A 17,920-nucleotide genomic window follows, 5' to 3' on the forward strand; every position below is an offset into this window, starting at 1 on the left:
CATTGAAAAATACCTCAGTGCAGACCTCAAGTGATTTATCCATGAAGGGAACTGGTTGATTTAGGAATAGTTTGAGGTAAAAAATGGTAAAAATGCTATCCACGTAGATGGAGGGCAAAAATTAGAAGTCTGTCACATTTATGTTCTGATAGTATTTGGCCGAAAGCATTGCAAATGCACAGTCTACAGCAAGCATAGGGTCAATCATTATCGAGGATTTCCAAGGCAGCAAGGGATGGTTTGAGAAAATGTTTGAGGACAATCTCTTCCTAGTATCAAGTGTACAAGGAGAATCATCGAGTTCTGATGATGAGGCTGCAGCTGCTTTTCATGGGCAATGGAAAGAAATCATACAGGCTAGTGACTGCACATAATGGGTGAAATACATACTCTCAAGAGCTCTTATCTCTACTGAGAAATGGACTGCAGGATTTGAGGCCACAAAAGATAGCCTAACTTTCAAGTTATATGGCAGTGTTTCAGATGACTTTTAAATGCAAACACCTGTTGATTCACCCATCTCAAAACCGAAAGGCACAGGAAGGCCTCAGCTGACATTCGCTACCATTCCCTACCTGTTCGCTGGCATTCAAATGAACAGGCTGGCTACCTTCCAGCAATATAGACAATTATTTAGTGAATTGCTCTAGCCTTGAAATTGAGCAATATTGACACCAGAAAAACCTGGTGCCTGCTGACTATTGATAGTGCACCTGGACGTCCATTTCGATTGTGTGATTTGCAGCTGAACATTCCACCAAATGGTACTTCATCCTAGGAAACTTGAGTGCACGGGCAGGTGTTGATACCAAAATGTGGAAAAAAAAAGTCATCAGCCCACATGGAATTGGAAATCTCAACAGCAAAAACTTCTGCTCAACAAAGGGCCAAACATAAGCTCATTGCCATATTCAGTGTCTGGTGGCAGGACAAGATTGCAAGCCACAAGATCCTACAACATAAGTCAGCTCACCAGCATTGAGGCAATGTTCTCAGTGAACCCCCCCCACCTCCACCCCACCATAAACACGCACACACCCCTGCCCCCTTCTCTGAGTAGGATCATATGAGGAGAATGGATGATAGCAGGATTCCTGAGCAGCAGCTGTATGGTAAAGGCTAAAGAGGGATATGCAAGCCAGGGGGACAGAATACTCATTTTTAAGATATAGTGAAACACAGTTTCAAACAAACTGGCATGTCAGTGGACTGTTGGAAGACCACCAGAGTGAACAGATCAGAGTGAACAGAGTGGGCAACAATCAGGAGAGGGGTTGCTTTCCTCTAGCAAATGCTCTGCAAAGTTTGAGATGCTAAGAGATGTCTTGAAAACAGAGGGCCCATTAGGGCTGCAAGGATCGATCTTAGTGAGCAGAAGGACATTTTGGTTGAGGATAGGTTTTTGTAAGCTTCTGTTTTGTTATGGTCAAGAGCTCATTGTGGGCAGGAAGTGTGTCTGCTTATTGTTATTGTAATCTCCCATGCACTTAATACAGTGCTCTGCACACAGTAAGCGCTGAATAAATACAATTGAATGAATGATTGAGGTGTTGCATTAATTCATTCATTCAGTAGTATTTATTGAGTGCTTACTATGTGCAGAGCACTGTACTAAGTGCTTGGAATGTACAATTCGGCAACAGAGACAATCCCTGCCCAGTGACGGGCTCACAGTCTAAACGGTTGCAAGGTGCTGTTGATACATTTTTCTGCTGTGCTGCAAGTAGTTTGTAAATCTCCGAGTCATCATTGTCATCTGATCTTGGTAGTGTCTCTCTGCTATATACAAAGTCTTGACGGCTGGTCGACGGACATTGTCTCTTTAAAGCATACCTTTGCTGTTTGTAGTGTTGCTTATAGCCTGGGGTTCCTTGTTACAGGAAGGCTGCTGGGATATATACACACACACACACACACACACACACACACACACACACACACACACACACACGTATTTGGTGATAGCTCAAGTTTGGCACTTGAGTCCAGTGCTCTGCCCTTTACTGCAGTGATCTGCAAATCCTTCAGGTCCCTCTGAGAGCAGTGATTTAATCTCTGAAATGCCTTTGTTTAGACCTTAAGGGCATCCGTGATGTCCCTTTCATATTTGCTAGGGGGAAGAGCATCGATTACAAGCTGATGTTTAGCACATTCTTTGCAAGTAGACTATTCATTTTTTCTTGGGACAGCATCACTGCCCACCTATGTATTGAGATCTCTTTTGATGATCACCTTGTCAGATTTTGGTATCCAGATATTTCTAGAAATCTTCTTTCTTTTTGTTGGAGTTTGTCATTGGTGAGTTATATGCATTAATGATGGCCACAGAGCGATTTTGCTTTAGAGGCAGTTGTAGGGTCATTAGTCGGTCACCAGTGCCTCTGGGCAGATTTGGGAAGCCAGACGCTAAGGACTGTCAGATTGCAATAGATTCATAGCAATTAGGGATGTGATGAAAAGGGTGGTAATATTCAGCTAGCTGGTTGCATTCCTGTTTCTGGAGTTGGGAGGGCATTGCTTTTGAAGGTATCTGTCAATGTTTATGGTTAGCCTTCATGAATAAAATCAGTTATAAAAATTAAATTTTACACTGGAAAAGAGCTTTAAAAGGGCCTTGCCTATCCCTGGTGAGCAATTCATGACCTCACTCAAACTAAGGCTGATAGAAATTGTGGCATGAAGAAATCTGAAGTTATTCAGATCTCCACCAAACCAAGGACTTTTATACATGACTAATGAAACTACATATCACTTTTACTTGCATAGTTGCCCCACTTTTTTGCATACATTATGGAACTTTAAAACAGGGTGAGGCTATCATGTGGATCATGTAAGTCTAGCAATAAGGAATGAGGAGAAAAAAGAAATTGGGGGGAATAAAGGAGGAAGAAAGGAAGGAAGAGACCACTTGAGATTGTGACTTTTCCTTCTGTTGTACTCTCTCCTCCCTACTATGCTGTCCATGTTCTCACCCTTCTGCAAGTCCTATCTCCTCCTTCTGGCTATTTCTGCTTTCAATTATGGAGTAGAAAAATGAATCTTCAATTATGCGGAGAAGGCAGTAGACCAGCTTGGTACACTGCGCTCAAAAGTGGAGCAGTTCTCTTTGAGCAGAAGCTTGAAGAGGATTGTAAGATTGAAGTAAAAGTGAAGCCGATGCCAAGTGCTGAAAATAACAAAAATAACATAGTGAACAACAATCTTTGTGAGTGCGCAAAGTGGTCAGGACTATCATTCCTATTCTTGTATCCATAGGTCAACTTCACTGTCAGGAGCATCATCTTCAAATTTGAAGGTCAACTCTTTCTCCCTGTCTGTATCTATCAGTCGCCAAATCATACCCACAGGGTATCGGTTTCAAATTATTCAAGTGAAAGAACTTAAGCTTTTTTTTCTTGGGAGGCTGAGTATGATCTGACTTTTTCACTTATACTTTCTCAATTTGGATTCATTACTCTATTACCTTCCCTTTGACCACCTGTCCATTCTTAGTATTTACCTCCATTAATTTTATGTTTTTATGCTGTACCACTTAGGCATTGTTTAACAAGGTTCTTCTTACTGGTTACCTTTCATCTTTCCTCATAAATCCAGTCCCTCTTGTTCATTAATCATTTTATTTCCCTTCTCTAGATTTTGGCTTTTTGAGGTATACATATTTGGAACAGTATATTTCCTACAGGAAGCCTTCCCTGACTAATCCCTTGTCTCCCCATCCTATTTCTCTCCCTTTTGCATTACTTCTGCACTGGAGTCTGTACTCCCAAGCACTTTGGTACTCTCTCCACCCTCCATAGCACTTACATACTTTTCCATATACTCTGTTGCTTCCCTTATCTGTAATTTATTTTAATGTCTGCCTTCCCTACTAGATTGTAAGCCCCTTGAAGGTAGGGATCATGTCTTACTCAATCTGTCGTACTCTCCCAAGTGCTTAGTATAGTGTTGTGGACCCAGGAGAGCTCAATCAGTGCCAGTGATTGATTGATTCCTGGAAGACTATCACTTGCCTTATTTGTGACATTGTTCTTTTGGTAGCATGATTTCATAATTATTCATTCAGTTGTACTTATTGAATGCTTACTGTGTGCAGAGCACTGTACTAAGTGCTGGGGAGATAATTACACTGGTTACTCCTGCAGCTGGCATGGCATATTCTTCCAGGGCCTAAGCCATTATCCAAGAAGAAGCTCAAATACTTCTAGAAGGTGATCAAGTTCTTCTGGGCCATAGTGCATGGTGGATCACCCTGAAGCCTTACTGTATTGTCCAGAAACAGTCAATGCATCTACAAAGTGTGCCACCCTGAAGTAAAAGACTAGCTGAGATATTTGGTGTAATCAAATATTGGTGTTTCAAACCTTTGTCCCAGAGTTATTGGATTAATAAGCCACCAAATCGAGGTCCCTCAGTAGAAGATAGTCAAATTTCCTCAACTGAGAAGAGTGACTCAGTGGATAGAGCATGGGCCTGGGAGTCAGAAGGACCTGGGTTCTAATCGTGGCTCCATTGCTTGCATGCTATGTGACCTTGGGCAAGTCACTTCTCTTCTCTGTGCTTCAGTTACCTCATTTGTAAAATGGGGATAAAGACTGTAAGCCCCATGTGGGACAGGGACTGTGTCTAACCTGATCAGCTTGTATCTGCCCCAGTGCTTAGAATGGTGCCTGGCACATAGTAAGTGCTTAACAAATACCATTAAAAAAAAAAGAGTGACAAACACTTGTTTATGCAGTATTAGTAAGAGTAGCATTTTTTGAGTCCCTTCTTTGTACAGTGCACTGTGCTAGATGCTTCAGAAGTACAGAATAAAGAGGTGACCCATTCTCTGCTCACAAGGAGCTTATGCTGGTTTTGACATCTCTGAACTAGATTGTGCTGCACTCAGTAAGTTCATCAATCAATGGTATTTGAGTGTTTACTATAATGTATAGCACTGTAGTAAGCACTTGGGAGAGTCCAGTATAATAGAGTTGGTAGATATGTTCCCATCCCACAAGGAGCTACAGTCCCGAGAAGGGCATTCAGTAAATACCATTGATTCATTGCTGGAAGATTAAGACTTGCTCCTCCTAGCTCTTAGGCAGTATACAGAGGTTGATAGGCTCACCTCCAGTCAACCCACCTCCCACCCTATGTGGGGGAAGCAAGCAGAGGCAGGTGATCCGGTTCAATTGTGTAATCTTTATGAAACAATATTTTCTTGCTTTACCAGGCTGATCTTTTCTCCGCTCCCCCCTCCTCCCCCTAGCCAACTTTAGCGCATCATCAACTTTCCTCACAGAGGAGTAATTACTTTTGCTTGGCTGCCGCTGACTCTACATTCCAACCCCAGAATGGCAAAGCTACTTACCCAGGAATGTGCGTTGTTTGGCTGAAAACAGAAGCCCAACCGATAACTAAACACACAACAACAGCAGCAGCAGCAAGTCAAGACCAGCAAATGAGGGAATCTGGTGCCTGCTGTGAACTGAGAATGTGAGGTGTGGAGGGAGTTTGGCCTAGGAGTTGAGGAGTGCCTTCTCTGCTGTGCCCTCTTCCGTTGTCCCATCAGCTGCCTTTCTGGCTGCATTACTTGCTGCATAGCAGTCATAACATGGATGGTATCCCTAACAGCAAGACCTTTTTTTTCTCTATTGGAACTGGGATCCTGGGTTTCCCTGGTTATTGTTCTTGCCACTCCCACCCTCTCCACTCCAAACACATTTCCTTCTTGGAAAAGTTTTTAGTTTTTGTTTCTAAATTGAAGCCCACAAAATAGGGGTTTGGATTTCAGAACCTGGCTAGCAACTAGCATAGTTTAGGTCCCTTACCAGTTGGTGGTTAGCAGTTGGAAATGGATCCATCCTGAAACACATCTTAGCCCCGTGGGTCCTGAAAGGGAAAGAGCTCCAGACCTGGGTAGGAGGGGTTGCTTCGGAAAGCACTGGATGTGGATTGGGTTGGCTCGGCTCATCCCTAGGCCATCCAAAGGGTTTTGGCGCCTCTTGAAGTGCAGAATGAAATGTGTTGGTTCAAGAGATGACTCAACTTTCTTGTCTTCTGGGGCTAGCCTTTGAAAGGGCAAGGTCAGGGCAAGAGTGTCTATGGAGCCCAGGCTACGGTATTTGGGGCCTGCCAAGCTCTTCCTCCCTCTCTCCCCTCCTGTAACTTCCCCTTGGTCAATCAGCTTAGCCCTTCCTCTCATCCCCATGCCTCCTTCATCCTGTCTGAAGACTGTCCTGGTAAAGAATACTGGGGGGGGGGTGTAGCATGGCAAGAAACAGTAGAGACAAAAAGGAGGGGGTGGCAAGGGGCAGCTGCTGCCCACTTCATTTGGAATGTAAAGACATATGGAACAGCCTTCTGACTGAGCCCCTGCCCCATCAGTCCACTGTAGGGTGCCATCTGATCCCCACACTCTTTACCCTTTAAATCAGGAGAGACTGGTCCAGGACTGCCACAGGACTAGTGAATGTTATTCTGGGAATGACATGGGACTATGATGCGCCCACAGGGATTCTTTAGTCATAACTCGTCTGCTCTGTGACTTTGGGCAAGTTACTTAAGTTCTCTGTGCCTCTGTTACTTCATCTGTAAAATGGGGCTTAAGACTGTGTGAGCCCCATGTGGGATATGGACCATGTCCAACCTCATTAGCTTGTATCTACAGTGCTTTGTACAGTGACTGGCACAGAGTAAGTGCTTAACAAATACCAATTAAAAGAACCAAAACAAAACTTTATAATGTCCCTCACCTGGGCCTCTTAGTTTTAGCCAGGGGGTGGGGTTTCAACTCAGTTGAGTTTCATGTTCAAGTCTGTTTTACTGTTATGGACTCTGACCACTGGGACATTAGCAGCAGAAAAACTAACAGGCTCTTGACAGTGAGGAATCACACATGCTTGATTCCTCGAGTGAATCAACAAAAAGGGGGAAGCTAGACACTTCAGGCTGTGCTACATTTGGCATCCTGCTTAACTTTATTGCAATTTAGCATCTGCCTACTGGAAATAGATCCCCTATTGGCCCACCCTTTCCGCCCAGACCGTACCCCCTTCGTCTCTTACATCACTGCGCATGCTACCTTTATAATTGGGTACTTTCAGTCAACTGATGGTATTTCTTGAGGGCTTACCCCATGTAGAGCACTGTACTAAGTGCTTGGGAGAGTTGGTAGACATGATCCCTGCTCTCAAGGAGTTTAGTGGGGGAGACGGATATCAAATTGCAGGTAAGATTAACAGCTGAGTGTAAGGATATGTTTATAGGTGCTGAGGGGGTGGGATGAGTACCCAAGTGCTTAGCAGGTGGAACTAAATGCGTGGGAGAGGCAGTAGGGAGGGGTAAAAAGGGTGAGGGCGATGAGATCCTAGTTAGGGAATGCTTCCTGGAGGACAGATTAGTAGGACTTTGAGGATGGGGGAAATGGTGGAAGTCTGGCTATGAAGTAGAAGGGAGAAACACACGTTGACAACTGAAGAAATGTAAAGGGAGGTAGAATTAAAGTAAAGTTCCTTGTGTATGTGGACAGAGGGTGTTTGGGCTTCAAACAAGCACACTGTAAATCTACTCTGATCTGGGCTTCTGCTCCATGCCATAGTGAGAGTGCTGCTTCTAGTTTCTGGTGACTTCTAGCCTGTAGGGTGGTTCCGCATCTGTGGCTTTTACCCTGTTAGTTTTTTGTTAATTGCCCAATAGTTACGATTAGCAGTACTCTTGGTTTCCATCCTGTCCAGAGGAGTGTGTGAGAAACCCTGCCTTCCCTGAGGAGTTTCTTCCCTTCCCATCTAGGGTGTATGGAAAATGGTGCTAACCGGTTCCCAAATGGCCGTTGAGCCTTCCGTGATTCTCCTGCCAAGGGTGTCTAGTGAGCTGGAAATGAACTATAGGCTAAAGGGCACTTTTGAATGACTCTAGAACTAATTCTGAATTAGTAAAACATTTTGGAGGCTGGTCCATTCTTTGAACTTATTGGCAAAGCTGGCCTTACAGGAAGGCCCAACTCTCTTTCTTTTGTAGTGGGATTTGTTCTTTCATCCTTGGATGAAACTGCATTTGTTCCTTTTACCTCCATGCCTTGCTTGGGATTGGAGTTGTCTGAGCTTTCCTGGAATGCTAGGATGGGGCTGGGTTTGCCTCAGCGGGCAACATCCTGGGAAGCCCTTTGTCTCTGACAACCATTTCAACCCTTAATGGGTGGTTGGCACAAGCAAGGGCCAGTTAGGCAGCTGTCAGTGCGGATGCATGTTCTCTGGGTGGCAGCCAGAGCTCCCGGCGGGCTGCCTTATGAGAGGCTTCCCTCTGCCTCAGGTCCCCAGCATATTGTCCTTTCGAGAGGTGGCAGTAGAGTTGGCAGCATCCCCTGTCAACTTGGGGCTGGTTGGTGATTTGACTGTGCTCTTAGCTGATGTTAGGCTGACTGTCCTTTGGGATTAGGTAGGAGATGGAGAACTCTTGTCTCATCATCCTCTAGTAATAATAATTGTGGTATTTGTTAAGTGCTTACTATATGCAAATCGCTGTATTAAGCACTGAGATGGATACAGGCAAATCGGGTTGGACACAGTCCCTGTCCCACATGCAACAGATGAGGGTACTGAGGCACAGAGAAATGAAGTGACTTGCCCAAGGTCACACAGACACGTGGTGGAGCCGAGATTAGAACCCACGATCTTCTGACTTCCAGTCCTGTGCTCTGGCCACTATGCCATGCTGCTTCTCCATGGATGGAGACATGATTTTGCTGAAAGGCACAAAACAAACACTGCCACACTGAGGCCTCTGAGAAGCAGCATGACCTAGTGAAAAGAGCACAGCCCCAAGAGATGGGAAACCTGGGTTTTAATTCAGTTTCTGCTACTTGCCTGCTCTGTGACCTTGTGCAAATCACTTAACTTCTCTGTGTCTGTTACCTCTATTTCACAGCACCTCAGCTGTGAAATTGAGGTAAGGTACCTGTTCTCCCTCCACTTGGGATTGTGAATCCCTTGTGACATCTGACTTGATGGTCATGTATCTACTTCAAGTGCTTACTTGGCATATGGTAAGTGCTCAATAAATATCATTATTATTGATAAACACTCAATAGATCACTGGTCCAATGGTCAGTTTGGATCATCGCTTTGTTTTTGAGTTTTTTTTAAAAAAAATGGTATTTAAGTGCTCACTATGTGTCAAACACTATTCTAAGTGCTGAGGTAGGTACAAGTTAATTAGGACAGACACAGTCCCTGTCCCACATGGGGCTCACAGTCTAAGAGAGGGAACAGATATTTAATCTCCATTTTATGGATGAGGAAACTGAGGCACAGAGAAGTTAAGTGACTTGCTCAAGGTCACACAGCAAGGACTTTGCAGACCTTGGATTAGAACTCAGGTCTTCTGACTCCCAGACCCGTGTTTTCTCCACCAGGCTACGCTGTTTTCCCAATCTGCTGCAGTCAGATTCACATTAAACAGAGCAAGAACTGGAAGACTGAGATGCGGTTGGTCAGTATTCATTATCTTGAGAAACTCATTGATGAAGTGGCCCAACATGGCTTGCCCAGGTCTTAGCTCCCAAACAGCATTGCCTTCCCAAGCCAATGCAAACTGACTGACTTTTCAGATTTGGCCTGTGTTTTAGATCCATGTGATTGTGGCAGCCAGATCATTTGACATGCTCCGAGAAGATTCAACACTAAGCATCCCTCTCTACCATCCCTACCCTTCATTCCTTCGTTGGGCTGAGGAAACCTTATTCTTTAGAGGAGGGTGACGTTGGGCCTTTGGATGTTTCCAATGAACCCTGAGGCCAGATTGCAACTTTACCTCCAAAAGACAAATCCCATTTCTTCTGCATCTCCTTTATTCAGTTTTACTCTTAGATGCTGCTAAAATTTCGTTATGGGTACAGCTTGGGATGATGACAGCTTAACCAAATCTGTATCTTGGGAGCAGTAACTTTTTCTGAGCCTATTTTTTGTTCAAAAGGAACAATTTGGCAGGCAGTTGTAAATAAAGATGTGGGCAATTAAAACCCTATCTCAGTTAAAATAGCACAGGAGATATGGTGTAGTTTAATTCTGTATGCTATTTCTCTGCTATAAACGTATTCCTCTAATAGACTGTAGCAATTTAAGAAGTTCTTGCATGGAAAATGCTGGATTAAACCCCTTCGTGAGTGTTTTTTCTCTCTCTCTCTCCCTTTCCCAAACTGACCTTCAAGCCATACTGCATTGTCAATTTTTTTTCCTCATCTCCAAGCCATTGTGCATGCCCTTCCCCCCTATAGTCATTCCTTCAATCGTATTTATTGAGCACTTACTGTGTGCAGAGCACTTTACTAAGCACTTGGGAGAGTACAATACAGCAATAAACAGTCACATTTCCTCCCCACAATGGGCCCACAGTCTAGAGTTGGGGAGGCAGACATCAATACAAGTAAATAAAATAATAATTATTTACATAAGTGCTGTGGGCCTGTGAGGGGAGAAGAGCAAAGAGAGCAAGTCAGGGTGATGCAGAAGGGAGTGGGGAAGTGATGAGAAAAGTGGGGCTTAGTCTGAGAAGGCCTCTTGGATGAGATGTACCTTCAATAAGGCTTTGAAGGGGAGGAGAGTAATTTTCTGTCAGATTTGAGGAGGGAGGCCGTTCCAGGCCAGAGGCAGGACATGGGCTAGGGGTTTGCGGAATTCCCTCCTTCCCCACATCTGCTAAATCACTTCCCCACCTTAAAGTCCTCCTCAAACAGACACCTCCCTGATCAGGTCATCCCATTAGCTATCTTTAGCACTTCTGTGTATACCAGCTTAGTCATTCCACTTAGTTATGTTTCATTTATTTATTCATTTTTCTTTACTTTTGTGGTCACCAGTGTAGCCCTTTGATCCCCATTGTATGTAGACCATCTGTGTCTGCCTGTCAAGTTGAATATGACTCTTCCCTCTCCACCTCCTTCCTTCTCCCCATCAACTTTCTCAAGTATTTAACTAAACTATAATCATCAATCAGGACCCTCAAAGGTCATCTTGACCATTCTCCTGCACCCTGAAGATCTGAATGCCCATGGCAGTTAGCACAGCTTTATCTAGGTAACAACAAAGATTACTTAAAGAGAAAGAAAAATCTTCACCACATGTTTAAAGGTCTGTTTCCCTTGTGCTCCTTCACCCCCTGCTCATGTTGCCACAGATGTGAGGTTGCTGCCTCACAGTCAGAAACAAGTTCCATGAATAGGCTCAACGAGACCTACTTCTTTCCCTTATCCACTCTCAAAAACTGTTCCAAGAATCAGTCCTGTTGTAGAGATTTGCAGCCTCTGAGTCATTATGTAAGAGCAGGAGAAAAGGAAGGGGAGAGAAGGGACATATTTGGTTGTCTCCCAATGCACGATAGAAATTCTGCTGGATTCAATGTGGAAAAGGATGCATGGCTTTTCCATTTGTAACAGGATGCTGTCATGTAAAGGGCTCTGTTCTCCCCTCTGCCCGGAGGAGTGCATATATCCCAGGAGTGGAGATGGAAAGCACCCTCCACCCAGGCTTCCCACCTAGGGAAAGAGGAGAATGCAATTGCTGTTAGCTGGGATGTTGGGTGCAGCTTTCCCTATGTACAAATTTGTGAGCAGTCAGAGAACATTCCCAGGAGAGCTTAGGCCAGCAGGCTGTTAGGGAAGTCTGCTTCTCCCCTGTGGAACAGAGATGTGGGCTTAGTATTTCATGACTGAATTGGAAGGTGTAAGGACCGTGATGTTGGGTGAATCAGTAGTATTTATTGAGCGTTAACTGTGTTGCAGAGCACTGAACTAAGCATTTGGGAGACTACAGTACAACAGAGTTGATAGGCATGTTGTCTGCCCACAATGAGCTTTCAGTTTAGAAGTGGAAACAGACATTAATAAAATAAATAATTCACAATTTATAGATATGTACATAAATGCTGTGGGCCTGAGGGTGGGGCGGATACCAAATGCCCAAAGGTCACAGATCCAAAGTGCACAGATGACACAGAAGGGAGAGGGAGCCGAGGAAAAGAGGGCTTAGTTGGTGAAGGCCTCTTGAAGGAGTTGTGATCTTAACAAGGCTTTGAAGCTGGGGCGAGTGGTGGTCTGGTGTATGTGGAGGGGGTGGGAATTCTAGGCTGGTAGGAAGATGTGGGAGAGGAGTCAGTGGAGAAATAATTATAATTGTGGTATTTGAGTGCTTAGTATGTACTAAGCACTGGGATGGGTACACGATCATCAAGTCCCACATGGGGCTCACAAGTTATGTAGGAGGGAGAACAGGTATCGAATTCCTATTTTACAGAGGAGGGAACTGAGGTACAGAGAAGTTAAGTAACTTGCCCCAGGTCATACAGCAGATAAGTGGCAGAGCTGGGATTAGAACCCAGGTCCTCTGACTCTCAGGCCCGTGCTCTTTCCATTAGGCCACGCTGCTTCTCATAGGCCACACTGCTCATAAAAGAGATTGGGGCAAAGTGAGCAAGCTAGGTCCAAGTGGTGGGGTAACCAGTACTCTGGAGATCAGTTTTTGAGTTCTCCACTGTGACCAGAAGAGAACTGGAAACCCATAAAAGGGTTGAAGTTCAGTTGACATGACTTCAAGCCAGGTTACCTGTGTTGAATTGGCTGGGGTCTTCCAAGTCAGCAATGGGGTGCTGATGTTAGAAAACCAATCATGCTATTGAGAAGAGTAGTGGGAGTAGAGCAGGTAGAATCTGTAGATGTTCCTCTTACTCACCGTAGCATCAGCCAGACCCCTGATAGAGCTGTTCAGTTTGTGGGTCCCAAGTTTAAGAGTTAGGTGGAGAATTTAAATAGAGGATAATTACCAAAGTGATGAAAATGGAAAGGTAAGCGCTCTATAGGATTAGATGGCCTGGATTGATTTCATAATTACCTTTGAGAACCATTAACATAATAATAATGTTGGTATTTGTTAAGCACTTACTATGTGCAGAGTACTGTTCTAAGCGCTGGGGTAGATGTGAGGTAATCAGGTTGTCCCACCTGAGGCTCACAGTCTTCATCCCCATTTTGCAGATGAGGTAACTCAGGCAGAGAGAAGTTAAGTGACTTGCCCACAGTGACACAGCTGACAACTGGCAGAGGTGGGATTCAAACCCGTGACCTCTAACTCCCAAGCCCGGGCTCTTTCCCCTGAGCCACGCTGTTTCTGTAACATGAAGAATAGGAGCAACAAATATGCCCAAATTGCAACAGGAGGGATTTAGATTAGCATTAAAGGAATTTTTGTGGGGGTTGCAAGGCAATGTAACAGATTTCGTTGGTAAAATCCCCTTTCGTGATGATCTTGAGGAAGAGGGCCAATGACCAACTGCCTGTGATGATTTTTAGGACAATCCTGCCAGGAACACTGTCTGGTGCCAAATGGCTCAAAAGTTCTGCCTCATGAGAACAACCATCTTATTGGATTGGCTAAAGCCATTGGGTTATTCTTCATTACTGCCAAACCCAGAAAGATGTTGAGGAGAAGGAAAATGGCATTTTCTTAGCTTCTCATGCAGGTGATTATTTTAAAAATTAGGATCCAGGAATAAGGGAATGTTAAAAAAAAATATGAGTCTAAACTTCTAGGATCCCTTGACCCAGGCATCTCAACTGAGTTCTGAATCGGACTTGTCCAGTTGGGATTCAGATGAATATTTGGCTGCCGTTCTCCAAGCTTTTCATCCTAGGCAGGACTTTCCTAAGCTGGGGTAGCTTTGTTGTTTCAGAGAAGCTGTGGAAATAATTCAAAACTGGAACTTTATATTGAAAACTTGTCTTTTACTTCTCTTATATGTTCGCAAGCCTTGAGTACAGAGTTCAGTACACAGTAGTAGTAGTGATCAATTGGTGTTGTTGTTGATGGTGATATGCTATTTCACCAACCATTCATGGACTTTTGTGCTCCTCCAGCCAAGTAGCAAGTTTGCACCAACGAGTTGTTTCTTAATGAGGAGGCATTGCTAGGTTTCACACTGATGCCTTATTTTTGTAAAATGCATTGATTTTATTTTCCCTTTCCTCTCGAAAAAATCTTAAGGCACCACATAAATCAATGTGGACAAGCTTATTCCCAAAAAGAATGCAAAAATTGGGTTCAGCTGGAGTCAGAGGCTCCTGATATTCAGAACAGTGTGGTGATTAGAGCTCTAATCAACTTGCTGAAAGCTGGTCAGATACGGTAGTCTCTGCCATCCTCTTTTGTTCTTTCAGGCTGAGTATCAGGGAACATTTGGACAGTGGTAAGCCAAGATAATTTAAATGGCCACGAGCATTTTCTATTTGATAGAAAGGTTTTACGGTGGTAGGTGAAGGGTAGGGGAGTTCATATGTTGAGCTACAGCTCTCCCGTGTATTTAGCTGGTTCTAATCTCAGCTCTGCCACTTGTCTGCTGTGTGACCTTGAGCAAGTCACTTCACTTCTCTGTGCCTCAGCTCATCTGTAAACTGGGGATTGAGACTGTAAGCCCCACGTGGGACCGGGTCTTTCTCTAACCCGATTTGCTTGTATCCATCCCAATACTTGGTATGCTGCCTGGCACATAGTAAGCACTTCACAAATACCATTTCTATTATTATTAATAATAATTCACCCCTGCCTCCTTCCTTTCTGTCTGTAGAGATCCGTACTCAGTTGGTGGAACAGTTCAAATGTCTGGAACAGCAGTCGGAGTCTCGCCTGCAGCTGCTCCAGGACCTCCAGGAGTTCTTCCGCAGGAAGGCTGAGATTGAACTGGAGTACTCCAGGAGCCTCGAGAAACTGGCAGAGCGATTTTCCTCCAAAATCCGTAGTTCCCGGGAACACCATCAGTTCAAGTAAGCAAAAGACCGTCGGTCGGCCTGGGTCATTGATTTAGCTGACTCAGTAAGCTCCACTGGGGCCAGGAGACTGCATATAATCAGGGCAGCCTTCAGCTTGGTTTTTGGACTTTTCATTCTCAGATTCTCCATGATTAAAAGGGAAAGGCTCAGCTTGGGAAGGCTGCCAGGCAACCGTCACTCTGCTTGGATTCAGTCACCACTGTTCTGGGCTTGGACATCTTTATCTATCCAGGCTTAACCTTTCTGTGCCTTGGTTTCCTCCTCTGTAAAACACAGGTGATACTACCTCACTCTCCCTATCTCCTGGGTTGTCATGAGGAGAAAATGAGATAAGTAATATGAAAGCATTGTGGGAAAAAATAAAGTCCCTTACAATTTAAAGGTATTTTTACTATCAATAAAAGTAACCAATGAATGGACTTGAAATTCACCTTTTTCCTTTTCTCCATTCCTCCCTCTGAAAGCGGTGTAAGTGATGGGAAGCATGAAAGAGAATGAGGTGAAACCAAGAGCTTGAATGAGCCACAAACTAGATAGGGAGACCCAGGATAATCTAGAGTTGGCCAGATTTTGAAAACATCTTGGTATTGTTTCATCCACCATGTGGAAGGGTTGGCTCCATCTGGCTGCCTATTTTTGTTTGGGCATTGAATTTGGCAGATTAAGCTCTTTGTGTACAGGGATCCCGTCTACAAACTCTATTGTATTGTATTCTCCCATGCGCTTAGTACTGTGCTCTTCACACAATAAGTACTTAATAAACACCATTGATTGATTAATCATTAAAATATAGCAATTCAACCTCCTGCACCACCTACCTGTCTGTAGGCAGGAGAAAGTAACTGCACTGTAGTCTCTTAATGTATTCATCTCTTCCAGATGCACATAATCCCCCCCCCACGTGCCCCCTCCCTCCTTCCAATTCATTTTCTTACCTTCAGTCATCCTGCCCGGAGTTTCTTCTGTCTTTCTCTTCCTCTCTCTGTGGACTGATCGTAAACCACACTGGTAGAGTAACTCCTCTCCTGGCAACCGTTTTTAGATATAGGGGATCATCTGCACTTTCCACTTTGAATCCCTGGGGCCTGATTCCAATCTTTATTGTATCTCTTCCTGCTCCTCAGGAGAAGTTGCTGATGCTTTATTACTGTGTCGCATTCCCTCTTAAATTGTGAGGTCTGTGTAGAATAGGGATGGTGTCTAATTTGATTCTCTTGCATCATCTACCCCAGCACTTAGTAGTACAATGTATTACACATTGTAGGAGGTAGATCAATCAGTGAATCAGTAGTATTTATTGAGCCCCTCCTGGGTGCAGAGCACTGAACTAAGCCTTTGGAGAAGTACAGTAGGGTTCATAGACATGATTCCTGCCCTCAATAAATGTACCCTTTATTAAGCAGCATAGCATAATGGAAAGACCCTAGGCCTGGAAGTCAGAACACTTGGGTTCCAATCCCGGCTCTGCCACTTACCTGTTGTGTGTGAATTTGGGCAAGTCATTGAACTTCTCTGTGCCTCAGTTCCCTCATCTGCAAGATGGGGATTTAATAGCTGTCTCCCCCCTACTTAGACGGGAGCCCCATGTGGGACCTGATGATCTTGTATCTCCCCCAGCACTTAATACAGTGCTTGGCACATAGTAAGTACTTAACAAGCACCACAATTGTTCTTCTTATTACTACTGTGATTACTATTACTTGGCATAGTGTTTGGTTCAGAGAAAGTACTTGTTAAAATAATTACAGGATTTATTAAGTCAAAAGATAGCACAGCTATTTGGTACAGAGTGGAGCACATTGATACCAAGATATTTAGGCACAGGCTGGGACTAGAATTTTCTGACCATTGGCTTGCCCCTTAGTCTCCTTGTGGGCTAGAACTAATGGGATTGGTTGATTTGACCTAGAAGAAGACTGAAGGGGATTGAATAAGGTGTGGCAGCATATGAAGAGCCACTGTCATTTGGGAGTTAGTGAACTAGTCTCCATTTCTTTTGAGGACAGAAAGGGTAGGTTTGGGCTTAAAATGTTGCCAAAGGCATTCATATTGGATGTAAGGACTCTAGACTGTAAGCTCCTTGTGGGCAGGGAACAGGTCTACCACACTGTTATATTGTACTCTCCCAAGTGCTTAATACAGTGCTCTGCACACAGTAAACACCCAATATATACCACTGACTGATTAGGAGGAGATTCTGACTGCAAATACTGTGAGACACTTGAAAAAATAGTCTGAGGGTGCAGTCTTACCTCCTCAAGTCTTTTCCAAGTGGGCGGTTGTGCAGTTATAGCTGCTATTGATTGTTCTTTTCAGATGAGGAAACTGAGGGCCAATGTGGCTTCCTGAATTGTCACTGGGTGTCAGAATTGAAGCAGGAGTCTCCCTGCCTCCACATTCCCAATGTAGTCCAGGCAACCTCTAGACATTATTATGGTGCCATTTGTTAAGCTTTTACTATATCCTAAGCACTGGGGTAGATACAAGGCAGTCAGGTCCTTGCCTGACCTGGCACTCACAGTCTAAGGGGGAGGGAGTACAGGTGTGGAGGGTAGGTCATGTGTGGCAGAAATGTGAATGCAAAATAATTGTGTCCAAATGAGAATAGCCTCACCCTTGCTTGTGTTCCTCTGAACTGAGCTTCTCTTCAGGGAACCTCCTCGGGAAGGGGCTTTATGGAGGGGGAAGTGGGAGGTTCCCAAAGCAGCTCCCCAAGGCTGGGTGTTCCTGGGGAGATGGAACTCTGTAAGTAGAAACAGCTGTCAGAGTGTAATGGGCTGAAGCTGAAGCACCGAGGGGGAGGGGACGTGGTTGGAGTGAGCGGAGAGAAAGCTGGGGAGAGCAGATGTGGCCTTGTGCCAGTTCAATAGCCTGTGCTGCTTGACTGTGTTGACACTGATGGGAGTTCAGGGACTGAACTTGTGTCACTGGGATCTCATTTTGGGCCCTGTTCGGGGGTGGGCCAGTGTTCCAATTGCAAAACCAAAAAGTGTCTAAGGAACTGGCCTTTTAATCCGTGCTATTTAGCTAGAGCCTTTTTTCTAGAGTGGAACGTCATTGATACGAATGCGACATTTCATTGAATAGACTGGGAGCTCCTTGTAGGCAGGGAACAAATGTGTCTAC

The 17,920-nt window shown here is 44.4% G+C and overlaps 1 protein-coding gene across 4 annotated transcripts in view; it reads left to right on the forward strand.

Annotated features, from left to right (window-relative positions):
- The window catches only part of SRGAP3 (SLIT-ROBO Rho GTPase activating protein 3), a 315,141-nt gene that overhangs the window by 132,833 nt on the left and 164,388 nt on the right, over positions 1-17,920 (forward strand). For all 4 annotated transcript variants that reach the window (XM_029051353.2, XM_029051349.2, XM_029051350.2 and 1 more), the window contains exon 2: positions 14,593-14,788. In XM_029051353.2, coding sequence (XP_028907186.1) covers positions 14,593-14,788 — 196 coding nt within the window. The remainder of the gene's footprint in view (positions 1-14,592; positions 14,789-17,920) is intronic.

Source organism: Ornithorhynchus anatinus, chromosome X1 (genome assembly GCF_004115215.2).
Source record: "Ornithorhynchus anatinus isolate Pmale09 chromosome X1, mOrnAna1.pri.v4, whole genome shotgun sequence".
NCBI classification, from domain to species: domain Eukaryota; kingdom Metazoa; phylum Chordata; class Mammalia; order Monotremata; family Ornithorhynchidae; genus Ornithorhynchus; species Ornithorhynchus anatinus.